At 54.6% G+C, this 25,563-nt stretch overlaps 1 protein-coding gene across 18 annotated transcripts; it reads right to left on the reverse strand.

Annotated features, from left to right (window-relative positions):
* Positions 1 to 5,360: 5,360 nt before the first annotated feature.
* Positions 5,361 to 25,550, reverse strand: DDR1 (discoidin domain receptor tyrosine kinase 1). Of its 18 annotated transcripts, none has more exons than XM_017510445.2 (20): positions 23,382 to 23,445; positions 21,682 to 21,854; positions 20,718 to 20,773; positions 16,631 to 16,757; positions 16,435 to 16,537; positions 16,014 to 16,242; positions 14,377 to 14,524; positions 14,017 to 14,116; positions 13,299 to 13,485; positions 12,943 to 13,189; positions 12,290 to 12,385; positions 12,030 to 12,181; positions 10,788 to 10,953; positions 9,973 to 10,083; positions 8,639 to 8,883; positions 8,357 to 8,484; positions 7,926 to 8,144; positions 7,204 to 7,438; positions 6,478 to 6,627; positions 5,361 to 6,359 (listed from the first exon to the last, which is right to left on the reverse strand). In XM_017510445.2, the coding sequence occupies exons 4-20, from the start codon at positions 16,713 to 16,715 to the stop codon at positions 6,219 to 6,221; spliced, it is 2,742 nt and encodes a 913-aa protein (XP_017365934.1). In that variant the 5' UTR covers positions 16,716 to 16,757; positions 20,718 to 20,773; positions 21,682 to 21,854; positions 23,382 to 23,445; the 3' UTR covers positions 5,361 to 6,218. The 18 variants fall into 18 exon arrangements, with proteins under 18 accessions (XP_017365934.1, XP_037588002.1, XP_017365941.1 ...); XM_017510446.2 differs by lacking the exon at positions 23,382 to 23,445 and adding an exon at positions 25,261 to 25,529 and having other exon boundaries at positions 5,371 to 6,359; XM_037732071.1 differs by lacking the exon at positions 23,382 to 23,445 and adding an exon at positions 22,427 to 22,566 and having other exon boundaries at positions 5,371 to 6,359.
* Positions 25,551 to 25,563: the final 13 nt, after the last annotated feature.

The raw sequence follows: 25,563 nt of genomic DNA on the forward strand, positions 1-25,563 counted from the left end.
GTAGCTGGGACTACAGGCGCGCACCACCATGCCCAGCTGATTTTTGTATTTTTAGTAGAGATGGGTTTTCACCATGTTGGCCAGACTGGTCTCAAACTCCTGACCTCATGTGATCCACCTGCTTCAGCCTCCCAAAGTGCTGGGATTATAGGCATGAGCCACTGTGCCCAGCCTGAGACCCCCATCTCTTAAAAAAAAAAAAAAAAATGCCTACAATCAGACAGAAAGTGCCTAAGCTAGGATTTGAAGCACATTTGCAAGAGACCAGGGATCAAAATGGTAATGACTGTGCACGACTTTGTTATACTTTGTAGCCTACCCATGTTTTCTGTTGTCCTTGTTTTCTTAGCAATCAATATTTTGGGTTTTTTGTTTGTTTTTTGTTTTGTTTATTGAGACAGAGTTTCACTCTCGTTGCCCAGGCTGGAGTGCAATGGCGCGATCTGAGTTCACAGCAACTACCACCTCCCGGGTTCAAGCGATTCTCCTGCCTCAGCCTCCCGAGTAGCTGGGATTACAGGCATGTGCCACTACGCCCAGCTAATTTTGTACTTTTAGTAGAGATGGGGTTTCTCCATGTTGGTCAGGCTGAGCAGGCGTGAGCCACCATGCCCAGTCAGCAATCAATGTTTTAAAATCTTCAAAGAACAGCTAAAAATTGACAAAGCTTCTCTATGACAAAGCTTCTTTATGGTAAGGTTGAAAGACAATTTACAATCTAGGAATAAATGGTTGACGAAATAAACAAAATGCAAAAAGCTGTTACAAAGCAATAAGAAAAAGAAACGTAATAGAAAGATTGGGGCTGACCACTGCTTACCAGTTAGCCTTGCTCAGCAAGGAGCAGCTAAAAAAAGAGAGAGACAGAAAGAAAGAGGAAAGAAAGAGACAGGAGAGAGAGAGAAAGGAAAGAAAGAAAAGGAAGAAAGGAAAGAAGGAAGGAAAGAGAGAAAGAGAGAGAGAGAAAGAAAGAGAAAAGAAAAGAGACCTGGGCAGTGGCTCCAGCCTATAATCCCAAAACTTTGGGAGGCCGAAGCAGGTGGATTACTTGAGCTCAGGAGTTCCAGACCAGCCTGGGCATCATGCAGAAACCCCACCTCTTAAAAAAAAAAAAAAAAATTAGCTGGGTGTACTGGTGTGCTCCTGCAGTCCCAGATACTGCAGAGGCTGTGGTGGGAGGATCACTTGGGTCCAGGAGATTGAGGCTGCAGTGAGCAGTGAGAGCACCACCGCACTCCAGCCTGAGCAACAGTGTGAGACCTTGTCTCAAAAGGAGAGGGGAAGAGAGGAGAGGACAGGGGAGAATTGGGGAGGGGAGAACTGGCAAGGGGTAAGGAGCAGGAGAGAAGGAAAGAGAAAGAAAGAAAGATTGGCCAAATCAAAAAGAAAGTTTAAACAAAATATCAGAAATTTTTAAAAATTAGCCAGGCCTGGTGCTGTGGTCCCAGCTACTCAGGAGGCTGAGGCAGGAGGATTGTTTGAACCCAAGAGGTCCAGGCTACAATGAGCTGTGATCATGCCACTGCACTCCAGCCTGGGCTATAGAGTGAGACCCTATCTCCAAAAAAAAAAAAAGTAAACAAAAGAGAAAGGAAAAGAAATTAGCTGGGTGTGCACACACCTGTAGTCCTAGCTAGTCAGGAGGCTGAGGTAGGAAAATTGCCTGAGTCCAAGAGTTCAAGGCTGCAGTGAGCTACGATTACACCACTGCTGTCCAACTTGGCCGCAGAGTTAGACCCTCTCTTATAAATAAATAGGCTGGGCACCGTGGCTCACACCTGTAATGCCAGCACTTTGGGAGGCTGAGGCGGGCAGATCATGAGGTCAGGAGTTCAAGACCAGCCTGGCCAACATGGTGAAACCCCATCTCTACTAAAAATACAAAAATTAGCCAGGCGTGGTGGCAGGTGTCTGTAATCCCAGCTATTCAGGAGCCTGAAGCAGGAGAATCACTTGAACCCTGGAGGCAGAGGTTGCAGTAGCCAAGATCGTGCCACTGCACTCCAGCCTGGGCAACCGAGCAAGCCTCCATCTCAGAAAAAAAAAAAAGAACAGAGAGCCAGGAGCCCACAGGCCCACTTCCCACAGGCTTCACTGTTAACTGTGCTACTTTGGGCAAATTGCTTAACCTAACAGAATTCTTTTCTCTGTGAAGTAATTTTAACTACTTCATTTATTGTTGAATTAAGATATAATATGTAGTAATTTCAATACCTGGCATATAGTGGGTGCTCAGCAATATATCATCATCATTCTTATTGTAACTTTCACTTATTGATCCTAGTTCTAGTTCTGTAACTACACAGAATCTATGTCAGTCCATCAGATATTTGATACAGTTCTTTCTTTCAACCAATATTGAGCCCTGCATTCCAGGAATTTGCCTTTGTGCACCTTATAGTTTAGCAGGAGGGACAGGTATAAAAAATATATATACATGCCCAAATACAAGTAAAATTACACATGTAATTGTGTAATTACGTGTGCTGCAAAGAAGAGATTCATATGCTCTGAGATTATCAGTAGGGGATTTGACCCGGTTGGGGAAGTCAGGAAAGACTGCTGGAGGGCAAGCAGGAGTTCACAAGGCACAGACTGCAGGGAATGTTGTTCCAGGTAAGGGAACAGCATGCTCCGAAGGCCACGTGGCAGAAAGGACTGTGGCCCATTGGGCGAATCTGAAAGAAGGCCAGTGGCGCACAGAGGAGAGCATGCAGCGGGAGGGGACGCTGGAGAGGCATGTAGGGGCCAATCTTGGCCAGGAGGATTTTGTTCTTTAAGATGTGTGAAAAGCCACTGCTGGGTTTGAAAGAAAGGCGTAGGGTCAGATTTATGTGTTTTAAAGATAACTGTGGTTGCGGGGCTGAAAACAACCCAGAGAGGAGCAGAGGCAGATCTGGGTGACCAGCTAGGAGACCACTGCAGGAGTCCAGGCAAGATGGAGGCAGCGTGTGGCAGGAAGGCGATGGAGATAGAGATGACAAGTTCCAGGGAGATGTGGGAGGCAGAATCAACAGCGCTTTGTGCTGGGCTGGACTTGGGAGGTGGAAGGTAAGGGAGAAGGAGCGTCGGCGATGCCACCCTGTGCAGCTTGTGCAGCTAAGTGGATGATGCTGCCACTCACTGAGCCAGGAGACTGTGGAGGAGGAGCAGGTCTGGACAAACTGGGCCTGACATTTAAATTAACTCGAGGTGAGGCCGGACACTGTGACTCACACCTGTACTCCCAGCACTTTGGAAGATCGAGGCGGGCGGATCACGAGGTCAGGAGATTGAGACCAGCCTGACCAATATGGTAAAACCCTGTCTCGACTAAAAATATAAAAATTAGCCAGCCATGGTGGTGCATGCCTGTAGTCCCAGCTACTTGAAAGGCTGAGGCAGAAGAATCACTTGAACCCAGGAGGCAGAGGTTTCAGTGAGCCAAGATCGTGCCACTGCACTCCAGCCTGGGCAATAGAGTGACTCTGTCTCAAGGGGAAAAAAAATTAACTCCAGGTGGTTCTGTAGGTCTAGAGCTTGAAAGACAGTTCTGGGCGGAGAGATTTGGGTCATCAGGCTCACTGCCGTGGCTTCCATCACTCATTATTCTGGGATCTAACCTATCGGTGCACAATTTAAATCATAGTGCACAGTGTTTTGACCCGTGGAGGTTTTAGCAGGACTATTAGATCCGTGACCTAGGCCCCAAGAGCCTTATTAATTCAGCTTCACATTAAATTATCTTTGTTGTGATCCTCATTATCCAATTGGCTCATTTTGTGAATATCATCAACCAAAACCCCAGGGTCTTTATTTCACATGAATAGCCATCAAGATCAATCAGACTGCCTTGTTCAATCCCTGCAACTGACTTTTTTTGTTTTTGTTTTTTTGAGACAGGGTCTTGCTCTGTCTCCCAGGCTGGAGTAAAGTGATGCAGTCATGGCTCACTGCAGCCTTAACCTCATGGGCTCAAGTTATCCTCCCACCTCCACCTCCCAAGTTGCTGGTGTGCCCCAAGCCTAGCTAATTGTTTTGTTGTTGTTGTTAATAGAAATGGGGGCCAGAGTGGGCTTGAAATGTTCAACCCAGGCTGGTTCTGAACTCCTGGGCTCAAGAAATCCTCCCACCTCTGCTTTTCATAGTGTTGGGATTACGACAGCCAATTTTTGCTTTCCAACCAAATTTAAACCCTTCTGTTAACTGCTCTCTTGGTGGTTGCAGCTCATCCTTCCAACCCTGAGATAACTGAGGCTCTTGGTTCTGGTTTCCATCCCAACAACCCATCCCCCACCCCCACTGGGGCATTTGCACACTTGCCTGGCCTAATGCAGGGATTCCACCCCAGGATTTCCAGACCCTGGGGAGCCAGATGGGTTCTAGAATTTGGACAAGAAAAAGAACTTACACCTTTATTTTTACTAACCTCTAATTGAAATTTAGCATTTCCTTCAATTATGAATATGGGTAAAACCTCCAGTACTATTAGCAGTACCTTTGACTTGTCACTAATTGACACCACAGCTACTTGTATGTCTCACTGCGATTGTTGTGGAAATCTCAAGTATGGCTTCTGCTCATTAGTATTTGGAAAACGTCAGTAGGTTATTACACCTGTTTCTAGATCTTATTATTAAATACATTAAAAAGAAGCACATTACTTTCATATTTTTTAGCATTTTGGTAAACTGTTCCTATTGGTTTCCTTTATAATCCTGGACATTTGATGGGTTTTGTTGTTTTGTTTTTGAGACAGCCTCACTCTGTTGCCTAGGCTGGAGCACAGTGGTGGGATCTCGGTTCACTGCAACCTCCACCTCCCGGGTTCTAAGCAATTCTCCTGCCTCAGCCTCCCAAGTAGCTGAGATTACACGTGCATGCCACCACACCCTACTAATTTTTATATCTTCAGTAGAGATGGGGTTTCGCTATGTTGGCCAGATTGGTCTCGAACTCCTGACCTCAAGTGATCTACCCGCCTCAGTCTCCCAAAGTGCTGGGATTACGTGGATGAGCCACTGTGCCCAGCCCATTTTATAGGTTTTAAAACCTGATTCTGAGGAGGACTCAGTAGTTCTCTACAGCCTGCTAAAGGGGTTTATGGAACAAAAAAGGTTTGGAAGCCCTGGCCTGACTGCATTCCCACTGGGCCTCCAGCAGAGCACCCCTGAGTTGAGAAGGTTCGGCGCTAAGACATTCACGCATCTCCTGAGGTCCCACAGGCAAAGGCCTGGATTATGCAGAAACAGAACAATGCTGGGCAAAATAGGTGATGGGAAATGGAATGGGGAGAGGGAGGAAAAAAGGAAGATAGGAAGTGGTTTAAGAGGGAGGTGCAGGGGGCAGAGTTACCAAATCCCCAAGAAACCCACTCACAGTTGTGGAAAACTCAACCTTTATTATTACCTGCCTACTGCAGGGGATTAAAATTGCCTCAAGCTAGGTCCATATATTAGTGTAAAAATCTGTGTCTCTCCCCCCAAAAATGTACAAACCCCAAGTGATTATAGAAAAATCAATGTGGCAGCTACGATAGAGATGTCCAACCCCAAGGCTACAGGCCATCGCTCTCTCTTTCCCCCTAATCCCAATATTTACTCCACAGAAACGTACAGGCTTAGAGAAGTTCTAGCTACAAGACCGCCGGTGGGAAGTGGGGTGACTGAGGGCTGGGGCGGGGCCACCCCCAGGTCCAGTGTTTCAGGTGATGGAGGAGGAAGAAGCCCAAGCTGAGGACAAGTCCAGGAGCAGGCACAAGGGAAGGTTTTCCTCTCCTCCTTGTCCTCCTCAGCCCCCAGATTCTCAGCCAGTGGGGTCCAGTGTGTGACAGGGAGAGAGAAGCTGGGGGTGCAGCCACCTCTCCAGGAACCAGTGTTGTCCAGTGGGGCCCAGGTGCTCCAATGGGCCATGTCCAGTGTCTGTCCTATATTTCCCCCCACCCTTCCCCAAGGGATGGCTAGAGGAGGTTGGAGAGGATCCCATCCACAGGGCCAGCTGGGTGGGCAACAGGGGCTTCTGGGAAAGAAGAACAGGAAGGGGACATAAGAGTGTGTCCGGGAAGGGGAGAAGGGGCATCAGCTCCCTGGGTGGGCCAGCCCACCTGCAGTCTCACTGCCTCTATTAGAGGTGATAGGCCGTCGGGAGGAGAAGGGCAGGGGTGCCATTGGCTCCTCTTGTTTTAGTGTCACTGGCTTCCTCTGGATCCTCCCTGAGGGAGGGGCAGCTGGATGTGTGATTCACACGGTGTTGAGAGCGTCCTCTGCCAGGAACCGATGCAGCTGGGAAAAGGGTGGTCGCTGCTCAGACTCCCGACTCCAGCACCGAAGCATCAGCTCATATAGGCCCTGCGGGCAGGCAGGCGGCCGGGACAGGTACACCTGCATTGTGGAAGTGTGAATGAGAGGCAGGGAACAAATACTCTTTAGTCCCAAAGTGACGAGCTCTGCCCCTTCCGTCCCCCACCTTGGACTCATATTCCCTCTCCTCCACTCTGACCTGCCGGCCCTGGTCCCGGAAGAACTCCCCCGCGTTCTCGATGACCTGCTCGTCGGTGAGTTGCCCAAAGGGCTGGGCCCTGCAAAGCATCAGCACCTCCCACAGGGTCACTCCAAAGGCCCACACATCACTTGCAGTTGTGAACTTCCCCTGGGATGCAGAGAATGCAGCAAAAGCAGACAGGGACATCAGGCAACCAAGACCCTCCTCATTCCTGTCGGAAGCCCCACGTCCACTCTGGGCTCCACGCAGGCCTGATGCCTCCCCACACCAGGCTCTCCACTCTCCTCTGCTGGCCACCTTTTCCACCTCCTCTCCCTCAGGCTCTGCCTTTCCTCTCCATGCTCTGGTCCTCTCTCCAGGGCCCTGGCCCACCTCTTCCTTCTGCTCCTCCTTCCTCTCCATCCACCCCCACTTTCTGGTCCTGACCCTCAGTCTCCCTACCCAACCCCTTCTATCTCCAGCTTCCTCCCTCACTGCATCTGTCCAGCTCTCTGCCACCCTGTCTCCATCCCCAGTACCCACTCCTGGCTCCTGGACCCATCACACTGCAGCTCCTGCTTTCCCCAGTCCCTTGGGCCAGGAAAACCTCATTTTACAGAAGCGGTTCTGTAAAATGCAATCCAGAGAAAGTACGTGACTGACGGAGACCAGGGCTGGCTGTGAGTGGCAGCCAGTGTTTTCTCACCTGCCCTGCCCCTGCCTGCCTGTCCTCGGGCTGCTCACCATGAGGATGCACTCCCAGGCCATCCAGCGGATGGGCAGCACCGCCCGGCCCTGCACACGGTAATAGTCCCCAGCGTAGAGGTTCCGGCTCATGCCAAAGTCTGCAATTTTGATGGTGAAATTTTCCCCAACCAGGCAGTTCCGCGTGGCCAGGTCCCGATGTACAAAGTTAAGCGTGGCCAGATAGCGCATGCCCGAAGCGATCTGGGCTGCCACGTGCAACAGCATTGGGTAGCTGAGAAGGGAGCCGACAGAGGGTCACTGGGGGCAGCTTCGCAGATTCCCACCCAGGAGAGGAAAGAGAGCCCACTCCCCGGACAGGTCACTCTGGCTCCCCATGGGGAGGTGGAATGCCCACGTGAGGCCAGGGGTCAGTTCCCTCTCAGTCTCCCAGGTCTATCCACCCCTAGGGGGCTCTTCTTTTATTGACTCTTCTTTTATTTTATTCCCCAGTCTGGACTCAGGGAAGTAAGGGTGAGAGAAAGCAAAACGGACTTCACAACAGGGCCCAAGTCCCTTCACCACTCTCGCGTAGACCTCCAGCCTTTCTGTCCATGTTCCTGGATTAACTTGTCACATATTCCTCATCCCAGGCCTTCCTGGAACCTCTCCCTGCCTTCCCCACCCCACGTTCCCCTCTTTTCTTCCAGGCTAGAGTGAGGGGAGAGGAGGAGACCCCCTTGGGGAATTCTCAGCAAGGCCCAGCCTGGGTAGGCAGATACCTGATGGTGGGCCCCTGTGCAGCCTGCCCATCCCTGGGGGCCCCCTCGGCTGCCTTGTCCTCCAGCTGGTGGGCACTGAGGAACTGGTTGAGGTCGCCGTTCTCCATGTAGTCAGTAATCATGCAGAGGGGGTCGTCCTGCACACACACACCCAGCAGCCGGATGATGTTTGGGTCCTTGAGCCTTGACATGATCTTCACCTCCTTTAGGAAATCATTCCTGGAGAACAGGGAGGTGACGAGGAGAGCCAAGTGGGTGGCCTGCACCTCCTGCTACTCAGATGAGTCAGGCACTCCCACCCCCAGCATACACGCAAATCCCCTCCCCCAGATGCCACCCCTCTGCTGGACTCTGCTATTATTCTCTCTAGGTGGCTCCCCACTCTTCATGGCCTCCCCTCCCTTCTTCCAGATGCCATCCCTGGTCCTCACCTGGCATTCTTGGTGGCATCCGGCCGTAAGATCTTGACAGCTACCAGCAAGGGCTGTCCCTTACGCACGTTCAGGGGGAAATCAAGACTGACCAGATCTTGAGGGCTGTCGACCTCACACAGGTGCACCTGGAGAAAGAAGCTCATTTACTAGGCAGTCAGAGTCAAACAGGTTAATACGGTCACAAATGACAAAGGTTCCTGGGCAGGGATGTGTAGGCATGGCATCAGAGCACCCACTAGGGCCAGACATGACTGATGGCTTAGTAGGCACCCTCCTTACCTCCCCAAACTGGCCCTCGCCAAGCTTCTCCTTGAAGCGGAGCCGTGATCGAGGGAAATCCACTCTGGGGGGCCCATCCCCAACTGCCCCTGGGGGCAGCGCGGGCACAGCATAGGTATTGCCCCCGGTGACGCCCTGCAGGGTGACAATGTCAGCCTCGGCATAATGGGGGACGCTGTTCTGGGGAGGTGGGGGCAGAAGCGGGGCACCTGGCTTCTCAGGCTCCATATAGTCCCCACTGCAGGCTGCAGGGATGAGGGGAAAGAAGACAGGACGAGGCGTCAGGAACAGCCCAAGAGCTGTAGTTCTCCCCGCCTCAGCCCCCTGGAGGGCCCCGAGTCTCCCAGTCAAGTGAGAGACTGGGTCTATGCCGTATCTCCCCCGTATTCCATGCACCGACCTCAAACCAGGAAGACACTGGCATGGGATGAGAGTTAGCTATTCCAGAGGTTTTCAAGGCAATGAATATGGTTGAGCAAACCTGTCATAAAGTATTACTTTGTAGGGCCTCCCTAGGGCCTCTCAAAAGACCATGATATAAGTCTTGGCTGGAAAAATTCATCCACCTACCTCAGGACGGTCCCAGCATCCAGGCACCCTCCACCTTCCAAACCCTGGTCCCACTCGCCACCAGCTCCCTCCCCTTCACTTAGCTTCTCTCCTGAAGCTTTCAGCCTGGCTCCTCCCAGCCAAGCCCTCCCAACCCTTTCAACCCAACACACCAAGCTCAACAACAAGCAGAGACAGAGGCACACAGAGAGCGGGAGGGTAACAGCTGCTCACAGCCCCAACACGAGTAGTCTACAGACAAGAGAGGAAGCAGAGCTGTCCCCTCTTAGCCCTGGGGAAGGGGCCACAATGAGAAGGCAACATCAAGGAGAGGAGGGGCAGACGGAAAGGGTCAGGGCATGAGCCTTCACCTCTGGGACTGCAGAGAGAGGACACATGTAGGGGAGAGGGCAAGCGCCCGGGGGGAGAGCCCTCCTCCTCGCAGCTCTAGAGAGAAGGGAGAATAAAGGAGGCGTTACATGAGTTGGGGACCACCACAGCAACCTCCTGTCTAGCTCTGGAGAGCCGAAGAGATGGTGTGGAAGAGGAGGAGGGAGAAGAGCTGGGACCAGTAAGCTTTCTACTCCTCAGCTCAAGAGAGAGGCCTTAAAAAAGAGCAAGCAGCAGCAGAGATGAGTTAAGGGCACAAGAGCTTCCTCCTTGGGAGCTCAGGAGAGCAGAATAGGCCACAGTGGGGAGAGGAGGAAGTGCAAGGTGTGAGGGCTTTTCCCTGCCCCAGTAGAGGTATGGGGAGCCTGGCAGAGCCCAGGGGCAGAGGGGCTTACCCTGGGTGTTGGTGGGTTTGGCCCAGGCGGGTGTGGGGGGGCCCGGGCCTCGAGGGGGACGGGCGTAAGTGGCCAGAAGGAGGCGGTAGGCTGGATTGGAGAGCAGCAACGCTGTCGGGAGAAGGAGGAGGGGAAACACCGGGAAGGGATGAGACTCAAGGCTAGACAGACAGGGAGACCTTGAATAGGGCAAGACCAGGGCTGATGGGATGATTGCATTAAGAGACAGACAAGATAAAACAAGGACCTGCAGAGTGACGGACAGCTGGCTGGATAATGAATGGATGGACAGATGGGACGTAGGAATAGATGGATGGATGGTAAACAGATATTTTGTTGGATGGATGGACAATAGATGGACAAATGGATGTGTGAATATAGATGGATAGATGGATGATGGATATGGGTGGATGGATGGATGGACAAATAGATTTATGAATTTAGACAGAATGAAAGATGATGGAGGATTGACAGATGGAAGGATGGATGATGGAGGATGGATGGATAGAAGGAACAGACGTGGTGAGTCTAATACAAAGCAGAGGGGCCCGGGAGACACATGAGGGTACAACAAAGAGAGATGTCTGTGGGACACAGACAGGATGGGACCACGGGGGTTATGGGTAATACATGGGAAACTCTGGAGAGAGACTATATGCTAGGGACAAGGAGTGATACAGACAGTAACCAGGGGCACAGAGAGAAGAAAACAAGTAGAAACTGGAGAAGACAAGAAAAAAAAAAGAACGGGAAAGGGATACAATAAGAAAACAGCAGAGAGAACAGAGATGCGACTGGAACAGGGCAGGTCTCACCAGAGCCATTCGGGACACAGGGAGCAGAGTGCGGCGGATTCCCACGAGGCCGGGGCTCCTGGTACGGGGGTGGCTCTCTAGGACCTGGGCGGTTGTTGATGAGGATAGTGTCCCCAGGTACAGAGAGGTGAACCGTCAGCTCCTCTTCCAACACCCGCCGCTCAGCCTTGTCATGGGGATGGGAGGTGTCACCCGTGCTGCTCAGCACACACAGCCTGGCGCTCCGCTGCGTGCATCCCTACGTTCCCTCCCTCAGCCCTCACAGGAGCCCCACAGCTGTAGATACCATGGCACCATCTCACAGGTAGAGAAAGTGAGGCTCAAGAGCATGGAGGTAACTTCCCTGATGTCCCACAATGGGATTCTAACCCTAATCTGCCCAGTCCATAACTATCAACCCTTTATTTTTTTTGAGATGGAATTTCACTCTTGTTGCCCACGCTGAAGTGCAATGGTGTGATCTCGGCTCACTGTAACCTTCACCTCCCGGATTCAAGAGATTCATGCCTCAGCCTCCCGAGTAGCTGAGAGTACAGGCATGAGCTACCAAGCCTGACTAATTTTTTGTGTTCTTAGAAGAGATGGGATTTTACCATGTCAGCCAGGCTGGTCTCGAACTCTTGACCTCAGGTGATCCTCCTGCCTTGGCCTCCCAAAGTGCTAAGATTACAGGAGTGAGCCACTGTGCCCAGCCATCAACCTTAATATATATCACTGCCACTGGACTTCAGCTAGAAGATGTGGATTGGGGTGTGCCAGACACCGTCCCTTTGCCCCTCCAGCCCCACTCTCCACCTGTCTCCACCCTGCTTCTGCCCCAAGGCTGAGCAGTGTAGACTGCACCAACAGACCTGGTTTGGGGTTGCCAGAGAGGAGCCCGGCAGGAGTTTGGGGCAGAAAGTGAGGTCAGGGTATCTATTCTCCCAGGCCCTCCCTGAGGGGTAGACGCGGGCCAGCTGCATCCCAGAACCAAAGTCTACTGCCCCTGTCAAGGTGCCCTCTCCATGGACCCTCTCCTCCGGGTCCTGGTATTTGCCAGCTTCTCTCCGCTTAGCAGGCCCGGGGCTGGGGAGCAGCCCTCCTTGTGAGCCCCACACCCCCTTCGACATGGTGTAAGTGGTCTCTTTACTAAGCCCTCCTCTTGGGATGCTAGTGGACTGTGCCCTGCAGGCCCCACTGGACCCTGGCTCATGCTGGGGCCTGGCCTCCCCCCGCCACCCCGCATGCTGCAGCTGTGCCCACCTTGCTGAGGAGCCTGCGCCAGTGCAGCCGCCAGAGCATGAGGGCAATGATGAGCAACAGCAGCAGGATGATGGCCACCAGGCAGCCGATGAGGATGGCGGTCGGGCTCCCCTCCGCCTTGGCCACGGGCTGCTGGCCCCTGGGCTCCAGCTCTGGAGGAGGCAGCAGGGTCAGCACCACAGGGGGCTCCCACTCCAGCCGAGAGGGAGGCCCAGGGAGAAGGGTGCAGAGGGTCCACACTCCCACCCAAGGCTGCTCACCCAAGCTGCTGAAGTTGGTGGGAGGTGGGCCAGGTGGCCACCAGGGGGCTGGCGGGAAGGTGCCTCCCAGCGCTGGAGAGGAATTGTTCACCACATCTGGGAGAAGGAACAGAAGAAAGCAGGGAGGTAAATGAGGGGGAAAGCCAGGGGAGGCACTGGATTGCTGTGCAAAGGAGCAGAAGCAGGGGTGATTCTTTTTTTATTTTTTAATATGGTCCACTTCACAAATTTGATTCTCAATAGGCAAGCACTGACCAGTGGCAGCTGGGGGAGCAGGGTCCTGGAAGTCCCCAGCTGTGGTGGGCATTAACCCTATAGTTGCTGGATTGTAGGGAGGCAGAGGGCGGGTATCTGGAGGCTTAGAGAAGAGGCTATTTCTCAAGTAATACAGAAGTATTTCAATATTTTAACAACCAGTACTACCACACTGGCTCAGTAACAGTCATGGGGGAGGGGCTTACAAAGGAAAGGCAGATATGCAGAGAGCAAGAGGCAGAAAGGGGTACAAGCTATTTGGGGTATCCCTAATTGAGAAGCGTTGTAGATGATGGGTAAATATTATGAGCAATGAATATTTTGGGGGCACTGGAGGGTTAGGAATGAAATCAGTTGTCAATCTCAGGGGCTGGGGGCAGGGCTACTCCAGGGCTTACCAGAGATGAAGGAGATTTCGCTGAAGAGTAACCAGGGCCCCGCAAAGAGGAAGCGGCACTGCAGAAAGCGAGCCACACGGCCGCCCAGGGGCACTGAGACAGCCCGGGCTCTGGGGTCCCCCAGGTTGCCCCCCAGGTTGTGGCGCATGGGCTCCCCCTCCCAGGCCATGGCAGGGCCCCTCCTGAAGCGGCATTCCACCCCGCCAGGCAGGCGGGCTCCCAGCGTGTGCATGTTGTTACAGTGGACCTGGGGGGAAGGGAACAGGGCACAGGGTCAAGGCTAGGAGAGTGCTGGGGGCACCCCAGCAGCACCCGCCATGGCTTCAGAGCCCTCCTCAAGAGCCAGACTCACTCACCTGCATGGCCTGGAAGGCCCTCAGCCGGTCAAACTCAAACTCCATCTCCACGTAGCCACTGGGGAAGCTGTGGTTGCTCCATCCCACATAGTCATAGCCTGGCCAGACCCGTAATTCCTGACTCTTCCTAAAGTCATCCAGCCCCACCACGCCGTCTGCCAGCTGGCCCAGACCCCCATACTGCAGTCTGCAGAAGAGGGGACCAAGGAAGAGGAGGTTGGAAGGGAAGATGGTCTTGACATCCAGCACTCTGCACCCCCACCGCCCCCCTGCACAGTGGCCTGGCCAGCCCGGCTCCCGTGCACCCATCCCACTCCCACCCCACCCCACGCTCATGCAGCTGGCCCTTCTCTTTTATCCACCCCTGCCCCAGCACTATCACAGGTACTCTGCAGGTCACATCCAGCACAAAGGCACCACCTCTAAGGGGCACCATTTCAATCTATGATGTGCATATTTATTGCAGCAATTTCCAACAATGTGTTACCAAAGCGGTGCCTTTTTCATTCACTAGTCACATGGGCTAGTGGTCACCCTAGTCCCACCCTTTAAGGCCTCACCTAACCCATCCCTCTTCTCAGTTCTTCCATCTCACTTCTCAGCCTACTTACCAGTTCCACTACACACACAGACACACACACACACACAGACACACATACACACACACACAGTCCTCCCTCCCATCCCAAACTCCATGTCCTGCAGGGGCCTTTCTTACCCGCCCACAGTATGTCCATCGTAGGTGGAGTCGTTGAGGTACACAGCCTCGGATAAGTACATTGTCTGCCCTACAGGGGCAGTGTAAGACAGGAGTCCATCTGGGGCAGGGTAAGAGGATGAGGGTCAGAGGCACAAAGGAGCTGTCCCCATCCCTGCATCAGGCCTGGGCAGGTTTCAGGTCCCTTCTCGTATCTCTCCACTGGCTCACTGGCACAGAGGAGATAATGCTGGCCAGCCTACTCCCTGGAGTGACAGCTTCCCAGCAGGAGAAAGGGGATCCTGGATGCCCATTCTCCACACTCCCCACAGTCCAGTCCCCCGCACAAGAAACAGATTCTCAGGGAGCTGAGCCACTCACCCCTCCAGAGGCAGCCGTAAAGCTCCACCCGCAGACAGACGCTCATGACCCGGTCAGCCCGGGGGTAGAAGCGAACCAGTCGGGCAACCATGGGGGGCCCAAGGTCCTTCAGCACCACTCTCTCGGGGTCCTCATTGCCTGAGATCACCTGTGGGCCAGGAAACAGGAGGTGGGTGGGATAGGGTCCAGGTCAGATCTAACTTCCCAGCCACTAACTGCTCCCTGGCCCAGTCCACAGTGGCCACTTGGAGACCCATGAGGGGTGGTGCCGAGCACACAGCACTGTGGGGTGCAGCCCGGCATGGGTGAAACCAAAGGTCTGCAGCTGAGACCTCTGACCCTCTCGCAGCTCTGATGGTTCGTCCTCAGATTCCATCCATTTGTCTCCCGTTGTGCCCAGATTCTCCCCAATCCTCCCAGCGCTGCACCCCTGCCTCAGCTTCCCCTTCACTTTAGCCCATTCCCTCTGTCCATTCAGCAGAAGTTGGCTGAGTGCCCGCTCTGTGCCAGGCACGTTCTCAGTGGTGAACGTCAGTCCCTGCCCTTGCAGGACTGAGATCCCAGCAGCGGAAACGCTGTGAAGAACAGGAGGCAGGGTGTATGGACAGAACGGTGAGGTGGGTGGCCAGAAAAGGCTCTCTGAGGAGATGACACCTGGCGGGGAACAGAATGGAGTGAGGGAGAGCTTGTGGTTATCTGGGGGAGGAGCTTTGCAGGCAGAGAAAGCAGAAAATGTCCGGAAGCTGTGGGAACGAGCCCTGGCTTGTTCCAGCAACAACAAGAAAGGCAGTGTGGCCAAGGAGGCACACGAAGCAAGCGAGGCAGGCGGGAGCCAGGTTGGGCTGAGCACCCTGCACCCAGCTATAGGCTCAACTTTTGTTCTGGCAGAGTGGAACGCCAGCATGGTCATGTAAACTAGGGGTGATGTATCTGATTTACATGCTCTAAGGTCCACTGGATGCAGCCCCCAGGCGGAGATTTGACTCCAGGCAGAAAAGGGCAGAAGCAGGGAGACCCATCTAGCATCTACTGCACTCATCTAAGCTGGAGATGGCGGGCAGGTGGCCTAGGGCAGTAGAGGTGGGTGATGAGGAGTGACTGGGCTCAGGAACGCCATGGAGGTAGAACAGACGGGGCTGCTGCTTTGGAAGGAGGTGAGAGAAAAAGAGGAATCAAGGACTTCATCTTAACATACAGCTGGGCAACCAGGCAATGGTGATACCACTTCCGGAGGTAGAGAATGCCGGGGGAGGAGCAGGGTTAGGGTGTGAATGGGAATCAAATTCAGCTTGGGAAGCTAAAGGTACGTTTGAGATGCCTATTAGACATCTAGGTGGCTGGCTACAAGTGCTTGTAATCCCAGCACTTTGGGAGGCTAAAGTGAGAGGATCACTGAGCCCAGGAGTTGAAGACCAGCCTGGGCAATGTAGCAAGATCCCATCTGTTAAAAAAAAAATGGACATCTAGGCGGAGAAGTCCAAAAGGTGGCCAGGTTTACAACACCGTTTGGAGGTCAGGTGAGAGGCTTGGGCTGGAGATAATGTACTGGAGAGTCATCAGTGTATAGGTGGTGTTTAAAGTACAGCTGGAAGTGAGGAGAGACAACCTCCTCTGGGTGCTGCCCATGCCAGCCTCACCTCCTGACCCCAGCGGTCCTTCCAGTCCATCCAGCGGCGACCATCCCGGGAGTAACGCAGCCGGTAGCTCCGGGAGAACTCCTTGCCCAGGCCTCCCGCATGCCGTCCCTGGGTGCCCACCAGAGCCACCAGGTGCAGCCGTTGTAGATCCACCTGCAAGTACTCCTCCTCCTTGGGAAACACCGACCCTGCAGGGCACCACGCCCCATCCCCGTCACTGCTCTCCAACCTGGGAGGGTGAAGGGGGGCACAGAGAACATCTGGCCCCAGGTCTGCCTCTGTCTCCAGTACTTAAACCCCACTTCATTCGCCCCTCAGACTGCAGGGGTTTCACTGGCATGGGCAGAGGGGTTGGAGAGGAAGTTGAGGTCCCAGGAGCTCCCCTCGGGGTAGCTGCAACTGTGCCAGGTGTGCCAAGTACCTGCTGTGGCGGGCGGCAGTGGAGTCTGACCAGGAGCTGGAAGCAGAGATGTCACTGTCTGGGATGGTCCGGTCCTGCATGCCCAGGGCATAGCGGCACTTGGCTGAGTAAAAAACAGGCATGTGACAGGTCAAGGCCCCCAACTCTCCACCTCCCAAGCCCTGTCCCTCAGGGACCCATGATTCAGTCTCCTCACCAGGATCAAAATGTCCCTTCATGTCAGCATCTCCAGTTGCCACCAAGAGCAGCAGCAGTAAAGATAAGAGGGCCCCTGGCCCCATAGCTCCTGATCCCGCAGGCCTAAGGGGGTGGGGGCAGCATCTCTGCAGGGGATAAAACGGGTGGTGGGTAAGTTAATCAGGGGGATTGAGTCATAGCTGACAGCAATAGACAGAATGGGCCACTTTGGGGATAATAACGGTAAAACGACAACAACAGTCATTGTTTAACAGCATCAGCTGTATTTTTAGAATGCTTCCCCTGTGCCAGACACTGGCCTAAACCCTTAAACAGAATCCATAATTTTATCTTCACAGTCACTTCATAAGGTAGATACTGTTACTCTCCATATTTAACACATGAAGAAACTAGGGCAGAAATCAGTTAGATAACTTCCCAAAGCCCCATTTCTCCTATCAAAAATGGGCAAAATACCCCCATAAACAATGGCTTAGAACAAACAACAAGTGTGTGAAAAATCTTTATAACACACACAGCAGGAAAAGGTTTAGTAAGTACAATAAACTAACGCCCCTTAGGAACTGACAAGAAAAAATACATAAGCAACCCAAGAAAGAAACAGCCAAAGAAGTGAATAGTCATTTCATAGAAAAGCAAAGCCAAATTGCCAACAAACATTTTTTTTTTAATGATCAAATTCACGAGCATCAGGGAAATACCAAGCCGATTGACAAGATATTTTTTAAGGCTGTAACATATACAAGTGGTGGAGAGTGATGAAAAGGGAGGCACCATGCTCGATGGCAGAAATGCAGTGCTATCCTCTGTTTGGAAAGTGATCTAGCAATGTCTATTACAATTAAAATTGCACATCCTCTTCATCCCAGCATTCCCTCTCCTAATGATCTACCCAAATGGGGTGAGAGAAGCACCAGGAAGTAAGAACATATGTGCAGGGCTGGGTCTGGTGGCTCACGCCTGTAATCCCAGCACTTTGGGAAGCTGATGGAAGGATCACTTGAGGTCAGGAGTTAAAGACCAGCCTGGTCAACATAGTGAGACCCTATCTCTTTAAAAAAGTAAAAATTAGCCAGGCATAATGGCTCACACCTGTAATCCCAGTGTTTGGAAGGCTGAGGTGGGCAGATCACCTGAGGTAGAAGTTCAAGACCAGCCTAACCAACATGGAGAAACCCTGTCTCTACTAAAAATACAAAAAAATGAGCCAGGCATGGTGGCACATGCCTGTAATTCCAGCTACTCGGGAGGATAAGGTAGGAAAATCACTTGAACCCAGGAGGCAGAGGTTGTAGTGAGCTGAGATTGCACCATTGCACTGCAGCCTGGGCAAGAAGAGCAAAACTCCATCTCAAAATAAATAAATAAATAAATAAAATGAAAAATAAAAAAGAAGGAAAAAAAAGAAGATATGTTCAAAGATGTTTATTATGGCACCTTTTGTAAGGACATAAATCTGCAAGATATGTGAATGCCCACAGGGGACAGTCTGGAATTTTTTTAAAAAATAAGTTTATGGACTACTACACAGCTATGAAAAGTAACAAAGAGGCAATAAATTCCTAACAGTGTAATTTCCTTGTGCATCTGTTTGTTTGTTTGTTTGTTTGTTTGTTTTCCAAGACAGAGTCTCCCTCTGTCACCCAGGCTGGAGTGCAATGGCATGATCTCAGCTCACTGCAACCTCTGCCTCCCAGGTTTAAGTGATTCTCCTGCCTCAGCCTCTGGAGTAGCTGGGACTACAGGCACGCATCACCACGCCCAGCTAATTTTTGTATTGTTAGTAGAGATGGGGTTTCACCACGTTGGCCAGGCTGGTCTTGGGCTCCTGACCTGGTGATCCACCTGCCTTGGCTTCCCAAAGTGCTGGGATTACAGGCATGAGCCCCCACGCCCAGCCCATGCATCTGTTGAATAAGAAATGCAAGCTACAGAAGTCTAAAAAATTATGCCACCTTTATTTTATTTATTTATTTATTTTTGAGACAGAATCTTGCTCTTGTCTCCCAGGCTGAAATGCAGTGGCGTGATCTTGGCTCACTACAACCTCTGCCTCCCAGGATCAAGCGATTCTCCTGCCTCAGCCTCCTGAGTAGCTGGGATTACAGGCACCCGCCACCATGCCCAGCTAATTTTTGTACTTTTAGTAGAGCCGGGTTTTTGGTCTCAAACTCCTGACCTCAGGTGATCCGCCCGCCTCAGCCTCCCAAAGTGCTGGCATTACAGGCATGAGCCACCTCGCCCAGCCCCACCTTTCAAAAATAGAATAAAAAAGCACCATGTTTGTATATATACCTGTTTGCATGCTTAGAGAGAGAGGATATATAATAGAATATAACAATGTAACAAGAGTTAACATGAATGGGGCAAAAGAAAAGCAAATAATAAGAGAAAAGACAGGTAGATTGTACTATCTTTCTAAATTCTGTAACATAAATACATTTATCTACATTTTTTTTTTTTTCTGAGACAGAGTTTCGCTCTTGTTACCCAAGCTGGAGTGCAATGGCGCGATCTCGGCTCACCGCAACCTCCGCCTCCTGGGTTCAGGCAATTCTCCTGCCTCAGCCTCCTGAGTAGCTGGGATTACAAGCATGCGCCACCATGCCCAGCTAATTTTTTGTGTTTTTAGTAGAGATGGGGTTTCACCATGTTGACCAGGATGGTCTTGATCTCTTGACCTCGTGATCTACCCGCCTTGGCCTCCCAAAGTGCTGGGATTACAGACGTGAGCCACCGCGCCCGGCGCATTTATCTACATTTTAACACAATCCCCAGGTGATCTGTGCCCATTCAAGTTTGAGAATCCCTACTCTGTTCCTCAGGCCCAGGAAGCTTATCCCACCTAAAACCATTCTAAATGGCATCTCCTTACAAACTTAGAAAGTATCTACTCTTCCCTGCCCTGCTGCAGGAAAAGCTATTCTAACCTGTACTGGCCCCAGAGCCCTGTACTGAAGTCTCCAGGCCCTAGAGTCCTGAGGGGCTCTACTGCCACCTCTTATCAGGTCCAGGGCGTCCTGGACCCAGTTACTCCTGCTATACCTTCCTGAGACCTAGACATTCCGTCCCCCACTTTCAGAAGGTGGCTGCCTCTGAGGGACTGAGGAAAGGCTGAGTTGCCTTGGAGATGAGGGCGGGTCTAAAGACAAGGAAGGCAGGTCACCCCAGGAGGTAGGAGGAGTGGGGGATACTCCCCCATCCCTTTGTCCTCCTCCAGCTGCTCCCACAATGCACTAGGGCAGGAATGTAAGAGGCAGCTGAGACCCCAGAGCTCTGAAGCAGCAGCTGAGGGGGATGACTGAAGTTGTGGGGGGCACTCAGTTGGTAGAGGCTAGAACTAGAAGGCATCACGCCTGGTCCCTTAGGGTCCAGCACCGGGGAGCAGGCCCCCAGAGTCCCAGGAGACTGGCTCGGAATTCCTGGGTGCCGCTCTCCACCCCCACCTCTCTTGGGAACAGCGGGGCTCTTGTTCCCCAGAGTAACCTTCTTGCCTATCCCAGATGAGTCATCGGAGCCACTCAGAGCCTAGAGGAGCCTGGGGCAGAGATACAAAGGCAGGCAGAGGATAGGCGGCATGGGGAGACAGAGCGAGAGCCACAATGCAAGAGGTAAATAGAGCAGGCTCAGAAACATGGGGCACAAAGCCAAGCAGAGGAGCACAGAGAAGCACAGAGACATCTGGGCTCTCTATTCTCTAACACCCCCAGTCACCTCCTCTCTCTCCACTGGTTCTTCAGCCCACAGTCAGTCACACAGAGGGCAGGAGAGGACAGGCCCAGAAGACCTTCCCCAATCCCACCCCATTACAACCAAGACAAACCAGGGGTCAGGCCACCCACCCTGCCTCAAGCCCTTCATGCTCCTCTCCCAACCCCCATGTCCCACTCAGACAACACACACACACACACACACACACACACACAAATACACGGTGAGACACACGAACTTACTGAGCTGGCTCTAAACAGCGAGGCTAAATGTGGCATGCACACACCCCCCCTCTCAGCATCTCTGACAACCCTCACAGAGTTCCAGAGACCCGGCAAACACAGAAGCTCATGCACACATCAGCCCGTCCACACCTTGGCATTCCTTCAAGTCCAACCCCATCGCTCAGTGAATAGCCACCTTCAGACACCTGTGAACATGAAATGACAGACACCACATGCTCTGTGACCAGAAGACAGCGTGAGACTCACACGCCCAAGCCCTTGGGCACAGGATCCCCAGAGAACCGGGGCCCAGCCTGTAACATACATGGGTGACCAAGCCAGAGGGTCGTGGAGGGGGCAGGGAACAGGTGGGTGCTGGGTGGGAAGAATGGCAATAAGGACAACAGCCTTTCCCCGCCTTTCCAGTCGCTCTCCTTTCACCTTCTCCACCACACCGCTCAGTCCTGCACAAACCTACAGGCCCTCCGCAACGGCCAGGGGGCTTGGGCGCCAGCCTCTGGCTGCTGGAAGTGCTGGGAAGGAAATGTCCAGCCAGGAGCCAGGCGTGGGGGGTGGGACCCTGAGGCTGGCGCTCACTGACAGTGACATTCTCTCATGGCAGAGCCAACTGACCATCCAGCCGGGAAGAGCGGTGTCACTGGTGGGTTAGAGTGCCAGTCCCTCTTTCTGCTGGACTGTGACCAGACTGTCCCACTGGGACGTGGCTGAGTGGAGGCTTAGCAGTTAGTAGATGCCCGCGGGGACTGGCCAGGTGGAGGGCAGGGCCAGCTCTCCAGGGGGCGGATGAGCTGACTCAGTGGGGCCGCACAGGAGCACCTCCTCCCGGGGCTCAGTTCCTCCACACTGAGTGAAGCGGGACTTCCCTCAATGCTGGGAGGTCAGGGGCTTCACCTCCCCCAGCCCCCGCCTCCGATTTTCAGACTGTAAGCCAAGCGTCGGGGAGGCGGGCAGGGAGGCTTGGAAGAGCTGGACGAGCAAGCACGGCCCGGGACGTCCTGCCTCCCCCGCCCCTCGCCCTGCAGCCACCACCGCGCGCCCCCACCCCGAGAGCCCCCGGCCTCCGCCCGCGGGGTCCGCCCGCCGCTCTCCCTACCTCTCATCGCTCTTCCCGGCAGACCCAGGCGTCCGACCCCGGAGCGGGGCCTCCTCGGCGGCGGGGCGAGGGGCGGGGGAGACGGAGGGAGCCAGGAGCCGGGAGCCGGGAGCGGGAGGCGCCGGCGGGGCTCGGGTGTCGGGAGGCGGCTCCCGCGAGCAGCTGTCGGGGGCCTGTTCCGGGGAGAGGAGCCAGGGCTGGGGCGGCTCGGGCCCAGGCGCCGCCTCCCCCTCGCCTCAGCTCCCTCCCTTCCTCCGCCCGCTCCTCGCCCCGCTCCCTCCCTTCGGCCTTCTTGCCGCGCGTTCGCGCTCGCCGCCCTCCCTTCCCCCTCCCGGACAGAGTCGTCCCGGTGGCTCCCACGCCCGGCGCCGCGCTCCCGGCCCCGCGCCCGCCACGCCCACCCCGCGCTCGCTCCCGGCCTCCCCCAGGTAACCCGCCCGCCGAGCCCGCCCGGGCGCTCTCAGGCAGCCCAGCCGCCCGCCTCCCCAAACGAGAACCTCCAAAACTGGCGCCCCAGGGAGCCGGCTGCAGGCCGGCTCAGGGCCCACGAGGGGAAGACGCCCCTCCTACTTCTGGGCTCGGTTCCTGTTGGGAGAGGCGAAGGGGAGCAGCCTCAGGGCACGGAGTTAGGAGCAGGTTCCCACAGGCTCGGCCCAGCCCAGCTGCGGGAGTTTGCCCGGAGAAGGAAGCCGGGCTCAGGGATCACCTGTCCAGCCAGGCCCTAGAGCGCTCTTACCCCACCAACCTTTGCTCCTCCCCAGCAGCCTGTGCGCTCCCGCCCCTGCGGCCCAACCTGGAAGGTCCCAGAGCCTGATGGTGGGCCCACTCTCTTCTAACCCCTTCCTCTCTCCCTTCTCCTCCCAGTTTCTCTCTGCAGGGTCTTCTAACCCCTTCCTCTCTCCCCTCTCCTCCCAGTTCCTCTTTCTGCATGGCCTTCTCTGGGACCCCGGGGTCCAGGCTCCCAGGCTCTGATTCCCCTGGGCTCCCAGTGGCGTGGCGAGGGGAAGGGAGTCAGGAGTCCTCCTCACAGCAAGCCTCCCTCAGCCCGAACCAGCTCTGGCCCTGGTGGGCTGGAGGGTCTGATCACTGGCCAGAAGAGGCCAAAAATGAGGCCAGGACAAGTTGGGTGGTGGGGAGGAGGAAGAAGAGGAGCAGGAGAAGGATGGAGGCACAGGGAAAATCAGACACAGTCAAAAAGGAAGGGGACCTAGAGACCCAGAGAAGATGACACAGTGAGACTGAGTAGGCAAAGCAAGTGGGAGAGCTGCTGGACAGAGGACGGAGGGGACAGAACAGCTTGTGGTGGGAGGTGCTTTCTCCCCACTCAGCACTACCTCAGCCCCTCACCTCTCTCCAAACCCCTACACCTGCTCACTACCTAGGCAATGTCACGGTCACAGGACGGCCTCTCCACTGCAGATCTCCGCCCCATGCCCCTCACAGTAGATAAAAACATACCCTGCTTGCAGTCCCAGACAACAGTTCTAAGAAAGAAACACAAAGTCCCAACCAGACAAGTACACAAAAGCACTGCCAGGAAGAAGCTGGCCCTTGGCACACATGGGCACTAGTTCAGAAGCCCAAGGACGTTCCAACGGCTGAGGGACCTGCTAACAGACAGCCCCAGGGTCACTCAGAGAGCAGCCTCTTCCCGCCTCCTGGTCCCACCAAGCCCCCAGGGATTCCCCCAGAGCACCTACCCCTCCAGAGACAGCAGCTGGGGAATCCAGGTCCAGGAGACGCTGGGCTGGGGGTGGGGCCAGGCTGGGGGTGGGACCAAGGCTTCCAAAGTCACCTCACCTGGCAGCCACAGCCCCTCCTTCCAGGAGCTGTGCTCTGGGAAAGCCCCGACAGGCCTGCCAGGCAAGCTACAGCCCGTCATACCCTGGTGGGACATTCCACACCCCAGGCCCACGCTGACCCTGGTTAAGTGGCATGGCAGTGCCAGACAGAGGGGTGCGCTGGGGAGAGCAGAGGGAGCTAGAGAGTCCTGAAACCTTTGTCCCCTCTTCTCACTGCCTCAGGAGAAATTCCTAGCGGTGATGCCCACCTCGCCCCAGCACCAGGCTGGAGGAGTGGGAGGGATGCAGGGCTGGGGCCCAGTGGAGTCAAGTGACAACAGAAAGGGAGCTGGAGCCAGCTGGAATGCAGGACTTGGAGCTGAGATTCCCAGGGGCCTCAGAGGGAAATCCCAGCCATCCCGGGGCCCAGAGAGCAGCACCAAAGACCAAGAGGGCCAGATCCCCCAACCATGATCCCCAGAGCCCGTCCTATATCTCCTGCATCACTCCCAATCCCAGAGGCCCCTGGTGTCCCCCAGAACCCCCGAATGACCCTCTACCATGCCCTCCCATTCTGGACTTCTCTCCCCTTCAAGCCAATGGCATCCTCCTGCCCAGGAAGGAGAGGACGGGAAACAGCTGAAAAAATGTGAGGAGAGTCATGTAGGAGAGGGGAAAGGGCAGCTTCAGGCCTGCAGGCTGCCTGGCCACAGGAGGGAAGCCCAGGAGGACCAGCGAACGAGAGGATAGACCAGATGGTCCTCCACACATGCACTAACCGCAGTCCCCGGAGCTGCAGCTGCCTCTGGGGGAGCAGGCTGGGTCAGCAGCTGGGGGGAGTGAGAAGTGACGGGTGGGGGGCAGGGTGAAAGAGTGAACAGAGCCTTGGGTGTGAGTCAGACCTGATGCCACTGAATACAAACTGGAAACTGAGGCCAGGGAGTGAAGGAGGAGACGGAGATGATGTAGCTTTGGGAGAGAGATGAAACAGAGCTCAGCTGTGGATAGCCTGGGGGATGGGGAAGAAAGGGGCAAGGGACCAGAGGAGGGAGGGGAGGCTCATGGTCAGATGGGGACGATGGTGAGGGAACTCCCAGAGAGACAGGAGATGGACTGAGGCCAAGGCCGAGGAGATGGACCGAGGCCAAGGCGGAGCAGACGGCTCTGAGAGAGGAAAAGGAGGATGGAGACAGGACACGCAGCAAAAGGTGGGAAGCCCCAGGGGCTTGGAGGAGGAGACTGAAGTTTGGGAAGAAAAGGGCTGAACTGGATAAGGGAACCGAAGTGGCCTCAGAGGGGAAACAGTGTTGGGAACAAGGCCTAAGGGAGGAAGGCAGGGAACTGAGGAGGCTGGGAGCTGGGCAGACAGACCAAGGGGACAAGAAGCAAGGACAAGGGGAGAGAAGGGGCTGCAGTGAAACAAAGTCGAAGGAAAGAGGAGGAGACTGGGGCGCAGAGCGTAAAGCTAAGGGACTTGGGGAGATGAGAAGTATAAAAGGCTGAGAAAGGAAGAGGCACCTGCGGGACAGATGGGGACATGAGGCCCAAAGAGAGAATCTAACCTGTTTCTGGACAACAGCCCCCCGCTAGGGACACCCTAGCCCCTCAGCCCATTTACCACACCATGACCCCCAACTCTATTCCCGGTCCCTCCCCTCCTCCCTGCCGAGCTCTGGGAAGATCCCCTCCTCCCACTGTACCTCCAGCCAGGAAGCCTGGTCCCTCCCCACAAGGGGAGGGCCCAGCTCCAGCACCCACTCCTGCCCTCCCAGTTCAGCTCTGGCTTCCTCCCTCTCACCTCCAGCTCAGGATTCTCCTAGGTCCAAGTCCCCCCAGTCTTAGGCCTTTGGGGTTTCGGGTCTGGGGCTGCCAAAGCTGCCTGGCTTTGTCCGAGAGTCCGGGGCCCCGGGCCCAGGAGCAGCTGCCTGGGCCAGCTGCGGCTGGCTTCGATGTGACCATGGCAACCAAGTCCCGCTCCCCTCACCGAGCCTCGAGGCCCCCGCAGAGAGGGAGGGAGCAGCCTGGCCGGGGAGAAAGGGAGGGGAGGCTGAGAGCTGTGAAACAGAACCAAACGGAGACCCCAGACAAAGAAACCCCAGAC

This window comes from Cebus imitator, unplaced genomic scaffold (assembly GCF_001604975.1).
Source record: "Cebus imitator isolate Cc_AM_T3 unplaced genomic scaffold, Cebus_imitator-1.0 Scaffold440, whole genome shotgun sequence".
Classification (NCBI taxonomy): Eukaryota; Metazoa; Chordata; class Mammalia; order Primates; family Cebidae; genus Cebus; species Cebus imitator.

Excerpts from the sequence above, each read along its gene's own strand:
- DDR1 (XM_017510445.2), bottom strand. The coding sequence starts at position 16,715 with ATGGGGCCAGGGGCCCTCTTATCTTTACTGCTGCTGCTCTTGGTGGCA. Across the intron at positions 13,190-13,298 it reads GGGCCTTCCAGGCCATGCAG|GTCCACTGTAACAACATGCA; the intron begins GTGAGTGAGTCT and ends CCTTCCCCCCAG. Across the intron at positions 8,145-8,356 it reads GATGCCACCAAGAATGCCAG|GAATGATTTCCTAAAGGAGG; the intron begins GTGAGGACCAGG and ends CCTGTTCTCCAG.